The 15,029-nt window shown below is 45.4% G+C and overlaps 1 protein-coding gene across 1 annotated transcript in view; it reads right to left on the bottom strand.

Annotated features, from left to right (window-relative positions):
* Positions 1-15,029, bottom strand: part of AKAP13 (A-kinase anchoring protein 13) — a 2,349,678-nt gene that overhangs the window by 335,819 nt on the left and 1,998,830 nt on the right. Inside the window, exon 16 of the mRNA XM_044078370.1 lies at positions 5,553-5,688. Coding sequence (XP_043934305.1) covers positions 5,553-5,688 — 136 coding nt within the window. The remainder of the gene's footprint in view (positions 1-5,552; positions 5,689-15,029) is intronic.

Below are 15,029 nucleotides of genomic sequence, written 5' to 3'. Positions count from 1 at the left end.
GGTAGACGGTTTATGAGCCGCCACCAGAATGGCCTTAACGGGGGATGAGATACCGGGAGTCCTAGCCATTAATGGAACTGGATCAACCAAGCAGCAAGTTTGAGATTGACCAGGTTCGGGGTAGGGCATCCCACTGGATGCGAGATTAGGTCTGGACTGGGATCCAGAATCCATGGAGGAGCCATACTGTGAGACCGCAGAAAAGGGAACCAGATCTGTCGAGGCCAGAATGGGGCTATGAGGATAACTCTGCTCCCCAACCGACAGGCTTTCTGGATGAATTTCATCATGAGTGGGAGGGGGGGGATAAGCATAAAGGAGTCCAGGGGGCCAAGCATGGACTACAGCGTCTCTGGGGGTCTCCCCTCTGGGGGTAACTATCGCGAAGTACTCGCTGCATTTTGTGTTTAAAGGAGAAGCGAAAAGATCGCAGCGAGGTTGACCCCATTTGTGGAAGATCTGCTTTGCAACAGACGGATTCAGAGACCACTCATATGGAGTGAGGAGCACCCGACTTAGCTTGTCCGCTAATATGTTGGACCGTCCCGGAATGTGCGTTGCTATCAGAAAGCGGTTGGTGGAAATCGCCCATTCCCACACTCTCATGGCTTCTCGACACAGGGGATAAGATCTGGTCCCTCCTTGTTTGTTTATATACCAGACTACTGACATGTTGTCCATCTGGATTGCAATAGTCCCCAGGGGAAGAAGGTCGTGGAGAGCTTGCAACGCCAAAAGCACCGCCCTCATCTCTAGGAAACTGATATGCAATGCGGTCTCTAGGGAAGTCCACGTGCCTTGAACGGATCTGCCTGAACAATGCCCCCCCCACCCGAGGCGAGAAGCGTCCGTGGTCAACGTGGCTTCGACCGGGGGGATCACAAAGGGCCTCCCTTCTCTGAGTTCCTGAGCATGTAACCACCACAGAAGGGAGTCCCTGCACACCCTGCTCAGGGGTATTGGCGTGCTTAACGGGTGGATCGACAGGGACCATTGGACTTGAAGGGTCCGTTGTAATATGCGCATTCGCAGACGGGCATGAAGAGAGAGACCGATCGCTGCTGACATAGACCCCAGTGCCCTCAGGACTAATTCTGCTATAGGAGCAGGGCTCCGAAGAAGGGCTAACACCTGATACGACAAGCTGTTCAGCCTGACTGACGTTAGAACAACTCGGGAGATTCATGTATCTAACCTGGCCCCTATGAATTCTAGGGCTTGAGTGGGGCACAGGCAGGATTTCTGCTCGTTCACTGAGATGCCTAGGTTGTGGGCCAGAGACAGAGCATAATCTCTCGCCACACAGAGCTGATGCCTGTTGGTCGCGGTGAGGAGCCAGTCGTCTAGGTAGGGGAAGACCTGAATGCCCTGAAGTCTCAGGTGGGCTGCAACCACTGCCATGACCTTGGTGAACACTCTGGGGGCTGAGGTGAGGCCGAATGGAAGAACCCTGAATTGATAATGACTGGCTCTGAGCCGGAAGCGGAGAAACCTCCTGGATCGTCTGTCCATCAAGATGTGGTAATACGCATCCTTGAGGTCTAACGAGCACATTCAGTCGTTCTCCCGCAGAAGGGGGAGAATTGATTGGAGAGTGACCATCCGGAACTTTTCCTTGGGTATGAACAGGTTCAGAGCGGAAAGGTCTAAGATGGGTCTGAGGTCCCCCGTTTTCTTTGGCACCAAAAAGAACCTGGAGTAATAACCCAATCCGGACTGATCTGGGGGGACGGGCTGGATGGCTCTTTTTCTTAGCAGCTTTGAAATCTCCAAAGTTGCTGCCTCCCTCAGATCGGGTGGGACATCGGGGAGACGTCTGGGTTTGGGGGGTAGGTTTATGAATGGAATGGAGTATCCTCTGGATATGATCCGGAGCACCCATCGATCTGTTGTAAGGGACTCCCAGTTTGACAGGTGCTCTGACAACCGCCCCCCGACTGCCCCCAGAGAGGGACAGTCGGGCAAGCCCTCAGGACTGTTGCGCGGGTCTGTCCGAGAAAGGTTCTCTAGACCCGAAGTTACGCGCCCCCCCCTCTGCCTCTGGGCCGGCGTCCACCTTGTTCTCCTCTGCCTCTAGAGGACGAGTGGTCCGCAGCAGGATGGGATTGCTGAGACTTACGAAACCACAGCTTCTTTTGTCCCCTCTGATTCCTGGAGAAGGATCTTTGGGGATTAGAAAAGTGGACTCCGATGGCATACAGCATTTTCCCGTCCTTTTCGCTTTGGACCAGCGTGTTGCGAACAGTTTTGCCACACAAGGCAGAACCGTCAAAAGGGGCGTTCGCGAAGGACGCCTTGAAGGGATCCGTGAAGTCGCAAAGACGGAACCAGGAGAGACGTTGCAAGACGACCCCGGCTCCACTAGCTCTAGCGGCTCCCTCCGTTGCGTGGGAGAGAAGCTGCATAGATGTATTGGAGATGGATTTTAGAGTGGCCATTCGAGTCTCAAAAACCTTCTTGTCTGGGACCGACATGGACTCCGGGGGGGCTGCAGCATATTCCTTAATCAAGTCTCGCTGTAGCCTAATGGTATGTGCCATATAGATCAGTGCCCTTATGGAAAAGGTCGCTGAAGCAAACATCCGCTTCCCAATCTGGTCAAGCACTCGAGATTCCTTATCCGGCGGGTGAACCGAAGAACTCTCCTGCGCGAGTTCTTTCTTGGTGGCCGCCGCCACCAACATGGCATCAATGGGGGTTCCTTTGGCCCAAGACGGTCTATCTGTGGGGGGACTGAGGACTTTATTGGGGCGCCTAGGAATTGGCTCCACGGTGTCGGGCTCCTTTCACGCCCTGGTGGTAATTAAGTCCACCAGGGGGTCAGCCGGAGAGGACACCCAGGAGGTAGATGGGCCTGCCTCAAAGGCCTCCAGGAACACAGACTCATCAAGGGAGGGCTTTTGGGCTGACCACCCCCCTCTGATACGCAACATTTCCATGATGTCTCCAAAGGAGACATCTTCAGGGGGTGACCTTGGGGAACCCTCCGTATCATCTAAGTCTGTGTCTGTGGTAACGGACTCTTGGGAGTCCAGGTGCCTCCTTTTGCACCGATGTTTCCGAGGGACCTCCTCGGTGGGGCTGTCCGAAGAGGGCTCGTCCACGGGTTGTTGTTCCTCCACGGGAACTAGCTGGAGGGCTTGGGCATGCTGTCCCGGTGGACGGATGATGGAAGACAGACCCTCATACAGTGGGGGTACGGGTGGATCCGAAGCCCGGGTCGGGGATCTGGAGGACCTCGACAGTACCCTCTCCACTACCTCAAAAGCCGAAGGAGAGCCACTCTCACCAGCCTCTGAGAGCAATCTCCTTGGATCCGAGGAAGTGATCGGGGTCGGAGCCGATGCAGTCGGCGCCAAGGCAGAGGTGTGCTCCGACGCCAACAGCTCTGAAGACAGAGCAACTCTCTCGGATCCGACACTCAGCCCTCGGCCCCGAGAGCTCGGGTCCGACAAGCTCAAAGGTATAGTCGGTGTCGAAGAGACCACCGCTATCAGCGCCGACAATTCCCCGGGTCCAAATGGGCCTGGATCCGATGACACCGAGACCCGAAAACGTGTCGGAAAAGGAGTGATCGGGGCAAATATGGGGGCCGCACTCCCCCCCAGAGGGGGGGGGAGGCAAGAGCATCCCCATCTGCATTTGGGTCTGCAAGAACCGACGCATCATCCGATCCATATCTGCTTCGGAGATGCTTCGGGTCGACCTGGACGAAGTAGTAGAGGCGGGCCGGGAGGGCCGCCTCGAAGATCTCGAGGGAGACCTATCCTCTTCCTACGGCTCCGTCGAAAAACAGGGCGAACGGCGCCGAGAGGCGGGGGATCCGGAGACCCTCGAGGGAGACTTAAGCACTTTCACTAGCGGAGCCGAAGGATGAGGTTCGGCCCGCCTTTTGTGGGACTTATGTCCTTCCTTATCCTTGTGCCTCTTCTCTCTAAGGGAAGAGGCATTAGTTTCCCCAGAGCTCAAACCCGAAGAGGGAGGTTGAGTCCCGGGTAGAGCTAAGGGGACAGACGGCGCCGAAGCTGCCGAAGTAGCTGGAGCCTGAACGGGAGAGGAAGAAGAAGCCGACTCCTGGGGGAGCTTTCCCGCCAGGATCAGCTTGTTCTTCCTATCCCGAAGTGGCCGGGGGTTAAAGGCCGTGCAGATCTGGCAGGCCTCTGACAAATGAAACGCACTGAGTGTGGCCATCAGCTGGGGAAAGCTTGTGGCCACACTCAGTAATTTAGAAAAAATGGCCTTAGGCCCTTCAGACATTATTCACACACACACCCAAACACTAGGAGGGGGAGGGGGAGTGAAGGTAAGCTAGCGATTAAAATTAACAAAAGGGACCCAAAACTAGCACTAGGAGCAGAAAAAGGGGCTAGCACACACACGACAACTTTGGTTGAAAAAAGGTGGTTTAAAACCAGCAATGATCTCACCCAACCAGGAGCTCTTCACAGGGAAGCTTCTTCAGCCGCGGCAAAAAACGATCTGAGGTAATGTGGTTAGTAGTAGGGGATTGTGGGTAGGGGGGAGGAGCTAGGAGCTCGGATCTTGGAGCTTGGAAAGCTGCCGGATCGGATCCGAGGTCGGATCCGACACCCACAGGTTGCAGATCAAATGAAGTAACTACTTCAGATAAATAATCCCCAAGATCATGTCTAGCTAGTACTTTATTCTAAGATTTAAATGTATGTAGGGATAAAGAATGATGAATGGTCACATAAGTCAAACACTAGAGTACTGTTTCTGAAATTAAAATTTTGGGACCAATTGTTTTTAACAGTGGGTCATATGGTCTACCACCAATAGGTCAATACGTGGGTAGGGCCACAGTCATTCCACCGTACAGGAGACGGCGTTTTGGTATGCCTTGTTAATGTACATCTTCAAACCACTCAGCAACTGATGTGTAAGGACATTAAGCATGCAGTTTGTCCATATCTCCATGTGCAAATCCAGAGGACATCTGTCGGTGCTCATACCTTCCAGGAACACGTGCTGTAATACCCCCAGTATACAGCAGTAGCAACCTAGGGAGGCAAAAATTCTCACTCTACCACAGAAGACGTGTTTCACTCACTCAGACTTCTCACTTCTGGATGGCTTTCTCACGACGACTGCTGGTGATGTAACCACAAGTCCTACACCTGGCAGAACAGTGTTTTGAAACTCTTATCTGGACATAATTTCTGTGATTACAGAAATTTACCCACTAGCTCCAACACCAATGTTCAGAGTTCTGTTAGCCATACACTCCAGAGAAAAATATTGGTACTCTGCTTCAGAATTCTGTAGTCAGGCAGTACAGAGCCTGGATATGTCTAGAGTTTCTATGCTAGTTGTTTTGTATAGGGTAATGACAGAGGTGTGGGGATATTTCTTTCCTTTAATGGTCTCCGAGTCAAATTAAATTACTCTAACCTCTGTTTGTTTTGGGGGGTTTGCAGTTTAGCTCAAGCTGGATATAACATTCTGCAAGTCCAAGTCAACTGTTACACACACATATAATCAGAGGATAGAATTCAAGCAGTAGAAAATTAATAAAGTCAATAAAGACTCACCCTGGGATGTTCTGTATTGAGACACTCTTTGACAGTGAGACGTGTGTAACTGATCGTCTGCTATGAGGCAAAGTTGAGAAGGCAGTTTCATCAACAGCATAAATAGCAGACCGAGGACGCTCTCTTGGCTGAGACCCTGCAACATTCATAAGACAAAAAATAAATAAATAACTTTGCACACTGCATCAGAAATGTGATGGATGTTGGTTGTGACTCGGCACCTAAAATGACAGTCAAATGCATTTAGAAAACCACAGAATGATTTTTACCTAGCCTCAATTTATAATGTCAGTGTGGAGTACATGTAGATAAATAACACATCTAAGTAATATCATCATGAAATGTGTTGCACAATATATGTATATCTTTATCACTTGTGAAACCCTTATTCAAATACAACTAAATGCATGTTATCCTAAAAGTTAAAAGTGAATGTGTAAATGTTACTACACATTGCAAGTAAGTCCTATTTAATTCACGGCACACAGGGAATAAAACACAATCTACTACAAAGACTCAAAAGACAAAGTAAATAAAAAATGCAGCCACCAAAATCATAGATTGTATTATTTAAATGCAAAACTGCACTAATAAAAACATATAACCAAAAAACGGAGGATGCAGAACAAACCAGTAAGCAGAAACAAAGCACCCTGAACCACTGCTAGGTAGGCACACAAATTTATTAAGCCGAACAGTTCACTCGAAAAAATAACGCTGAATCAAATCACCATATGGTGATTTGATTCAGCGTTATTTTTTCGAGTGAACTGTTCGGCTTAATAAATTTGTGTGCCTACCTAGCAGTGGTTCAGGGTGCTTTGTTTCTGCTTACTAATAAAAACATAGCTTGTGCAGAACTGCAGGGCCTGCTGTTGAAATTGTAATAGGAAGACTAAAGGTAATCAAATGAAAATGCTTAAGAATACATTTAAACAGAAACCGTAAACTCCACGTAGCATTCTTCAGCATGCTTACCTAAAGAGGACTATAAAGCACAAAACTTGGGAAACAGATATGTAATTTGGGAATGAGTAAAGGATGTGATGACAAAATGACCACCAGAGAATAACAGTGCATTCACACAACAGTAGTTTGATAAGGGTGCACAGTTCTCATGAAAGCTGATTTACATATATGAAGCAGGAGTCTGAACCTTCCAGATGGTGTTGAACCTGTTTATACCTCTAGTGGTTTTGGCCTTGAGGGCTGCAGGTGGTTGTCTATCAATCTTGGACAGCATCAGCTGAATGCAAATCATTTGGTGAAAGATATTCTCCAAGGGTGACTCATTCAATGCCGAGTAAATATATGCAATACAAAGATGGAAATGTTAGCACTTCCAATGCTTTTTTGCACTGCAAAAAACATGCTACAGACTTGTTAGCGTCACAATATTTGACAATTTCAGCCAGCAGTCAATATGCTTTTAAACAAAAAAAGAAAAAGAAAAAGTAATTGAATATTTCAAGCAAATTATGAGACTACCCCAAACAGACCTTTTTGTTTGCCCTGAAAGCCTTATTTTTTCTTATATTGGATAACAAAATAAGTCAATATCATGTAGTGGTTTGAAAGGCCTGCTAGAACTGATACTACTAGAATAATAGAAATATGGGTTACAAAGAATTCTTCTTCTTCCGGCTTTTTCCCGGTTAGGGGTCACCACAGCGGATCACCTGTCCGCTCATGATTGGCAGTGGAGTTTTACGGTGTAGAGTTGCCAGCCCGGCACCCAGCCTTCTACAGATGTTTATAATGAATAGAAATTGTGAGAAAGAAGGTGATATTAATGAACATGAAGAATGTATTAATGGAAAAGTTTTTGAAGATTTTATTTATTTATTTTACATTTGTTTACCAGGAAAGTCTGACTGGACTAGGTCCATTTACAGTGGAGGTCCTGGGATAAAAGCTCCACATTTAACAGAAGTCTAAATATAAATACATAAATGTAAGACAGATAAAACACATAACAACAAAAACAAGATTATAAGACTGAAATATGAAATAGACATGATACATCTCAGCAATAAGTAAAGTTAAACACAACATGGTTAAATGACATTACTTCAAGCTGGAGATTAACTGTTAGAGTTATAATACTGCAGCATCTTACAGTAAGTAAATAGGAAGCCTTCCTAGGCAGGAAGGTGTGACAGGTAGAAAAACAGTAATTTTATGTAATACATGGACATAGCCAGGTATTCATAAGATGTGATTTAAGAGAGTTTTTGAAGTGTGAGGTAGTGAAGATGGAGGTCACCAAGGGGGGGGGGGGGTCTATTCCAATTTCTAGTAACGGTGTGGGAGACTAGTGCTTTACCAGTAGTATTGTTAGCCCTAGAGATACAGAGCATCAATTTGTCATTTGAGCGGAGTGGGCGATTTGCTATGTAATGAGTGAGTGGTTGACTTAGTGTTGGGGTTTTATCAGGATATTTCAGAAAGTTATAGGCAATGACCAGCTGGTGGTAATTGAGAAGTTGAGGAAGTACTAACCATTGTAGGTCCCTTAGAGCTAGACAGTAATAGGTTCTGAAGAAGGAGTTGTTAGCAAAATTGGCAATATTATTATAGCATGACTCAGGTTGGTCAAGGTCTACTTTTCTGATCTGGATAAGAACTGGTGCTGCATACATTAGTGTGGACAATAGGTGGGTTTGGGCTAGGGTGATCTGTGCTTGATCTGAGAGGAGGTTTTTGTGTATAGTGTACCCATTTTGTGTGAACCTTTTTGATAGTTTGAAAGATATGGACATCGAAGAGGAGGTTTTTGTCAATCTCAATGCCGAAGAGTTTGGTATGGGCAGAAGGAGAAATGGTAGCACCCTTTTTGGAAGTGATAGTAAAGGAAAGAGGAGATTTTGATTTGTTGGGGTAAATAGAACTAATTTAGTTTTATTGGGGCTTAGGATGAGTTGGATATCAGTATTCTACAAAGCTGAAGGATACCTGAGTGAGTTGTTGCAGAGTGGAAAGAGATGGGGCTGAAAAGATTAAAGTCGAATCATCTGCATACTGTATAAATGTGGCATGTTGGGTGGAGGTATGTAGATTGTTAGTGAAAATAGAAGTGGGCCCAGTAAATTGAGCCTTGTGGTATGCCTATGGATGTTGGAAGTAGAGGAGATAGTACCCCTTGCCACTGGACAGATTCCTACCTGTGAGATAGATAGTTCTTGAACCAGGCAATAGTAGAAGAGGCAAAGGAAATGGAGGCTAGTGTATCTAGTAATATGGAGTGCGAGACCATATCAAATGCTTGGAGAGATCCAAGAATATGGCAGATGTATAGTTACTGTCGTTTCTGTGTTGGTTAACTAGATTAGTAAAAGAGGGAAGAGTGGTAGTCATGCTGTGGTGTGGCCAGAACCCATGTTGTGTGGTGGAAAGGAGTTTGTGTGTGTTCAGGAACTGCATGACTTGAGAGTGAACACATTTCTCTAGCAGCTTGGAAAGTGGAAACAGAATGGCAATAGGACGGTAATTTGAGAAGTTGTAAGAGTTGCCACCTTTATGAAGAGGAATGATATATGACACTTTCCACAGTTGAGGGATGTAGGACTCTTGTATGGAGCGGTTAATAAGGATGGAAACAGGGTAAGATAAGGATTCCGTGGCTAGTTTTAGGAAGTTAGCAGGTAAACTATCAGCAGCAAGGGTGGTAGGTTTTAATTTCAGGAGGAGTTTTTTAATTGTGGAGGTGGGAACGGGTGAGAGAATAAAGGGGAGAATGTTGTCTAGACATTTGGTTGGGATATGTGCAGGGCTGCTTTTGGATAATTGGCTGGACAATGGGGTTCCTATTAAATGATCGAAGATGCATTCTTTCGAATGCGTCTTGATCGAACTTGAAAGCACGAAAAGGCAAAATAGCAAAACGGCATATGAGCGAATTCTTTCCCTAGGAAAGAAATTGCTTGGCCGCTTCTGTTACTTTGCCACTTTTGTCGCTGTAGTGCAATCTCAGAGTTGGTATATTTAAGTAGGGGGGTGCCCCCCACTTTATGTAATGTTTGAAATTTTTATTATTATTATTATTTTTTTTTTTTTGTGGAACAGCGATTTTTTTTCCCTTGGAAAAAAATCGCTGTTCTAAGTGTTTGAGATTGTAAGCTTTCTTACATGGGTTCGATAAACCTTCGTTCACTTTTTTAAGTGTTCGATGATTTAACATAGACCCGGTCAATGTCAGTATGGATTCTGTGAAATGGCGGTTAAATTGAGAGGCTATGTCCATATTGTTATTGGTGGAGTTGGGAGCTGGAGTGGTAGTTTTGCCTGGTTTTAGTAGGGAGTTGATAGGTTGCCAAAACGTTCAAGGGTTTTTTGAGTGTTTGCTTTGGATACCAAGAAAGTAGTTTGGTTTACCAAGTTTGGTTTGTTTCTTGGCCTGACTCCTAAGTTGTTGGTAGTTTTGTTTGGCTGGGGTGGTGTTATCCCTCTTCCAGATTTTCCAAGTTTTGTCTCTGGAATTTAGTAGGACTCTTGTGTCCCTACTTAGCCATGGAGCATAGTTCGTCTTAACTCTAATTTTCCTAATCTAATGGGAGCTACTCTATTAAGGATATTGGTGAAAGTACTGTTAAAGTAGTCATCTGCTTGGTCTAATCCAAGGGATTGTAATGGTTCCCAGTTACACTGTTTTAGAATAGCGTTAAGAGCCTGGGGGTTTAGGTTGTGGTCATTTCGGATTTGTCTATAAACTATGAGTTTTGGTATGTTGGTGCGTTTGGTAGAGGGAATGTAGGGAAGTGATCACTAAGACTATCTGGTAGACAGCCAGTCTGATAGTTTTGTCTGGGGCAACTGACCAGTGTCCAATCAAGAATGGATTGTTTGGGGGATTTTTTATCTACTCTAGTGGGTTCTTCAATAAGTTGAGAAAATCCAAAGAGATTAATATGGTTAGTGGGGCTGTTAGAATTACATACCAACCAGTCTGCATTTAGGTAGCCTAGTAGGATAGTTTCTTGTGGAAGATTATCTCTAGTCCACTGTAAGATTTCCTCAATTATGGGAGAGTTATTTTCTGGAGGGATATAGCAGCAGAGAATGTTATTTTTTTTTGTTTGTTTATGTATAGGACTGAACCAAGATGATGGCAATAATGAAGAAAAGACTGAAATGCTTGTCTAAAGTATGAAACAGAGCAATGGAATATTTTGAAGATGATTACAACATGGTAACCATTTGAAAAGTCATAACCCATATGAGTGAGTTTCGGAATACAGAGACCAAGTGGCTGAAAAAATGGACATGTATAAACCAAATCCAAGGTGGCCAGTCCTTGAGATATTCCCTTTTCTCCATGGTATGGTGATCTCAGAGTTTGGGGGTGTGGGTATCTTGCCTCCCACATTGGGTAGTGCAGGGAGGCTTGCTCCCCTGCAAAAAAAGTTTAAAAAGCAATCCTCGAGATTCACTTGTCTCCTGCAGTTTCAGTCTTTTTTTTTTGGTCTGTCGGCACTCAGCATTACAAATCCCTAAATTTCAAGAAGGAACCTGTACAATACAGAGACCACCAAGTACAAGGGTACATCAAATGATGAAGATGGTTAAAGACATAGAGAAAATAAAAAAAAAAAGTTATGCACTCACTATAACGTTCCATGTGTGTTGTCCATCTCACCTTCATTCTATACTGGTTGGGTTCAGAACCAATGCTCGGTTCCGACTCGGCCGTATACAAAAGCTGGAGGTCTTCTACTAGCTCGTGGCCGATACCCTATCCCATGATGCCCTAGGAAACTCCCCAGATCTTGTTTGCCTGTATAACAACAGGTACACATAAGATAATTACTAGCTTAAGAGCTATGAAGAAGGTCAGAGAACATTAGACACCAGTTGTATCTGCTTGGTCCTCCAGGAGCTAATGGCTGGGGGAAGGAGGGTGGGATGTAAGAATAAAGGCGAGATGGACAACACACATGGAATGTTATGGTAAGTACATAACTTCTTTATGTGATGTTGTCCTATCTCGCCTTCGTTCTATACTGGTTGGGACAACGTCCCTAGCACTATTATTCTTGGGTGGCTCAAAGGAGAATATTCTTCAGGACAGTGGACCCAAAAGAGGCCCTGTTCCTGGAGCCCAAATCAACTTTGTAATGAGTAATAAAAGTATGAGGCCTTGTCCATGTTACTGCAGCACAAATGGTATCAATTGGCAATCTTGTCCGAAAGGCATAAGAGATTACTATGGCTCTTGTAGAATGACCTTTTACTTTGTCGGGGAGTTCTTTGTTCTAAGATTTGTAGGTAAATGTAATACAATCTGATAGCTATCTGGACAGTGTGACCTTAGTAACAGGAGTACCTTTCTTGTAGTTGGAAAAGAATACAAACAATTGGTAAATCTTTCTGTAGTCTTTTGTTCTATGCAAGTAGAAACGTAATTGTCTATATACATCTAGTTGATGTAGCATACATTCTGCCTTATTACCATAGTTGGGAAAGAAAACTGGTACGTCTAAGGACTGGTTAAAGTTAGATTCTGAATATACTTTAGGTAGAAAGGATTGGTTTGTTCGTAGAAACACTCTGTCTTTGTGGAAAGGCATATTGGGGGGTTTAGAGACAATGCTTGTAACTCCGAAACTCTTCTAGCTGAAGTGATAGCTATTAAAAGAGTTGTCTTCCAAGTTAAAAACTTCAGATACAGGATGATGCTGGTTCAAAATGGGGAAGAATCAAATGGGATAAGACAAAATTCAGGTCCCATAGTGCTAGAGAGACCTTAATGGGTGGTCCTAATAGAACAGAATCCCTCAGAACGTTTTGCAAAGTCTGTGAGACATCACATTCGGCCCTGATTCACCTTTATGGTAGTTTGATATCGGTGTTAATTGAACTCGAATAATAGCTGCAGCTGCACTCTCATGAAATAGCTTTGCCAAGAACTCTAGTATGGAAGATATACAAGCAGAGAAAGGGTCAATGCGATTATTCAAGGCCCAAGAGGAAAATCTCTTCTATTTGCTGATATACAGTTTTCTCAGTGAAGCCTTATGAGACGAAATCAAGATATGCTTCACTGATGTGGAAAAGGTAGGGAGCCTGGCTATGTTTGAAATCGGAGCAGCCAAGCTGTCAACTTGAGGGTTGGAAGGGATGGGTGGAGCATTCCTGACGCATGAGTCAGAAAGTCTGGAAATGGGCCCAGGATCCACAGCTCCTCCTGGAGATGATGCCAAAGGAAGGGGAACCAGCTTTAATGAGGACAGTAAAGGGTGACAAGTATCAAGGTCCTACACAAAGTGCTGGCTTTGGGTATCAATTGGAAGCCGTACAGGACACCCGAGGGCCAAAAGTGTACAAGTGCATCCCTTGGTGATTCCCCCAGAAGGGGGATTAGGGCAAGACAGCTGTTGCATTTGGTACTCATGGATGTTGCAAAAAGATCGCAGCAAGGCTGGCCCCATTTGTGGAAAATCATCTCCGCTATCTCCTGTTTTAGGGACCACTCATGAGGCATCAGAATCGCTCTGCTGAGTTTGTCTGCAATCACGTTGGATTTTCCTGGGATGTGTGTTCCCATCAGAAAGTGTTGGGAGGAGGTTGCCCACTGCCATACTCTCAGGGCCTCCCGATAAAGGGGGCAAGTGTTGGTTCCCCCTTATTTATTTATGTACCACATAACCGACATTGATGTCTGACTGTACTGCAATAGTTCCTAGCGGAAGAGAGTCTTGGAATGCTTGCAACACTAAAAGCACCACTCTCATCTCTAGGACACTGATGCACAAATGGGCCTCGTGATCCTGCCAAGTGCCATGAATTGTCCTTCCCAGATAATGCCCTCCCCCCCATCTGGGAAGCATCCATGATCATTGTGGCTACAGGCTGAGGGGTGACAAAGGGTTGACCTAAAGTTAAATGAATGGAGTGGAGCCACCAACGAAGGTCTTTCTTGCAAGATTCTGTTAACACTATTTGATGAGAAATTGGTAGCTCCGGCATGGACCACTGAATGGACAGCAGCCACTGCAGAATTCTCATGTGCAGCCACACTAATGGAATCAAGTTTAATGCAGCTGCCATGGTCCCTAATACTTTCAGGATTATTCTTGCTTGAACCTTTTTCTTGAAAAGTAGGTTTGTTTATGACCTGATGCCATAAGACTTGAACTCTGGGGGAAGCTTTGCCAACATTTTTCTAGTATCTAAATCTGCTCCTGTAAAAATGATACACTGAGATGGCAATAAGGCAGATTTTTCATAATTTATTCTGATCCCTAGGTGAGAGCAGAGCTTCTATGTAGTGTCTCTTGCTTTTATTAGTAGATGCTCGGTGGTGGCGGTTAGGAGTCAGTCATCTAAGTATGGAAACACTCAGAATCCTGGGTGTCTCAAGTGAGCCGTGACTACTGCCATGCACTTGGTGAACACTCCGGGGGCTGTAGTGAGACTAAAGGGCAGAGCTCGAAACTGGTAGTGATTGGCTCCCAGCCAAAACTGCAAATGACTCCTGGATCACATGTCCATTTTTACGTGGTGGTAAGCATCCTGCAGGTCTATAGAGCACATCCAATCATTTTGTCCCAAAAAAGAAAGTCTCGCCTGCAGTGTTATCATCCGGAGCTTTGACGTTTTTACTGATTTGTTTAATTTGCTGAGATCCAGGATGGGTCTCTAGTCCCCTGTTTTCTTTGGAACTAAAAAGAACCTTGAGTAAGTTCCGGATTCTATTTGGTCTGCGGGGACTGTCTGGAAGACTCTTTTTTTCTAGCAATTTTTGTATTTCTGGAATTGCCTGTTTCCCTTGACTGGGTGGAACGTCCGGGATGTTTTTTATGTTTGAGACATGGGAAGTAAAGGGTATGGAGTAGCCTCTGGATACAATGCTTTTTACCCACTTGTCTTTTGTTATTGTTCCCCAGGCTTCTGAGTACAAAGATAAGTGATTCCCTGACTGCCTCCAGTGATGGACAGAGTGGCCTCCTTTCAGGAGCGCTGAAAGGGATTGCCAAGGAAAGATTCCTTGTCACCCTGATTTTGCAGGCTCCCCCTGCCACGTGGCCAGCGTCTTCCATTACTGCTTCCCCCTCTACCCCTGGGGAAGAATCACCACGTGAGTCCTGAAAATCTCACTGGGATTTTCGGAACCACATTTTTCCTCCCTTTTGACCTTTCGGATAAGGTCTAGAAGGTAGGGAAAAATGGACTCCTACAGCAGAGAGAGTTTTTCCTTCTTGTTCACATCTGGTTAGTGTGTCTTTGACTTTTGGCCAGAACAAAGACAAGCTATCGAAGGGAGCATTAACAAAAGAAGATTTAAAGGGCTCCTCAAAATGACATGGGTGCATCCAGAAATGTCTCCTTAGGGAAATTCCTGAACCCACTGCCCTACTCGCTCCATCAGCTGCATAAGAAATGAGTCTCATGGAGGAGTTTATCACTCAATTCAAGATGGAGAGCTGGGTGGAAACTTTCTCTGTTACCACCTCAGCTATTGAACCCTGAAGAGTATCT

Source organism: Protopterus annectens, chromosome 7.part0, assembly GCF_019279795.1.
Source record: "Protopterus annectens isolate FY-2018-M chromosome 7.part0, PAN1.0, whole genome shotgun sequence".
Taxonomy (NCBI): Eukaryota; Metazoa; Chordata; order Ceratodontiformes; family Protopteridae; genus Protopterus; species Protopterus annectens.
This window is presented reverse-complemented; position numbering and strand designations above follow the sequence as displayed.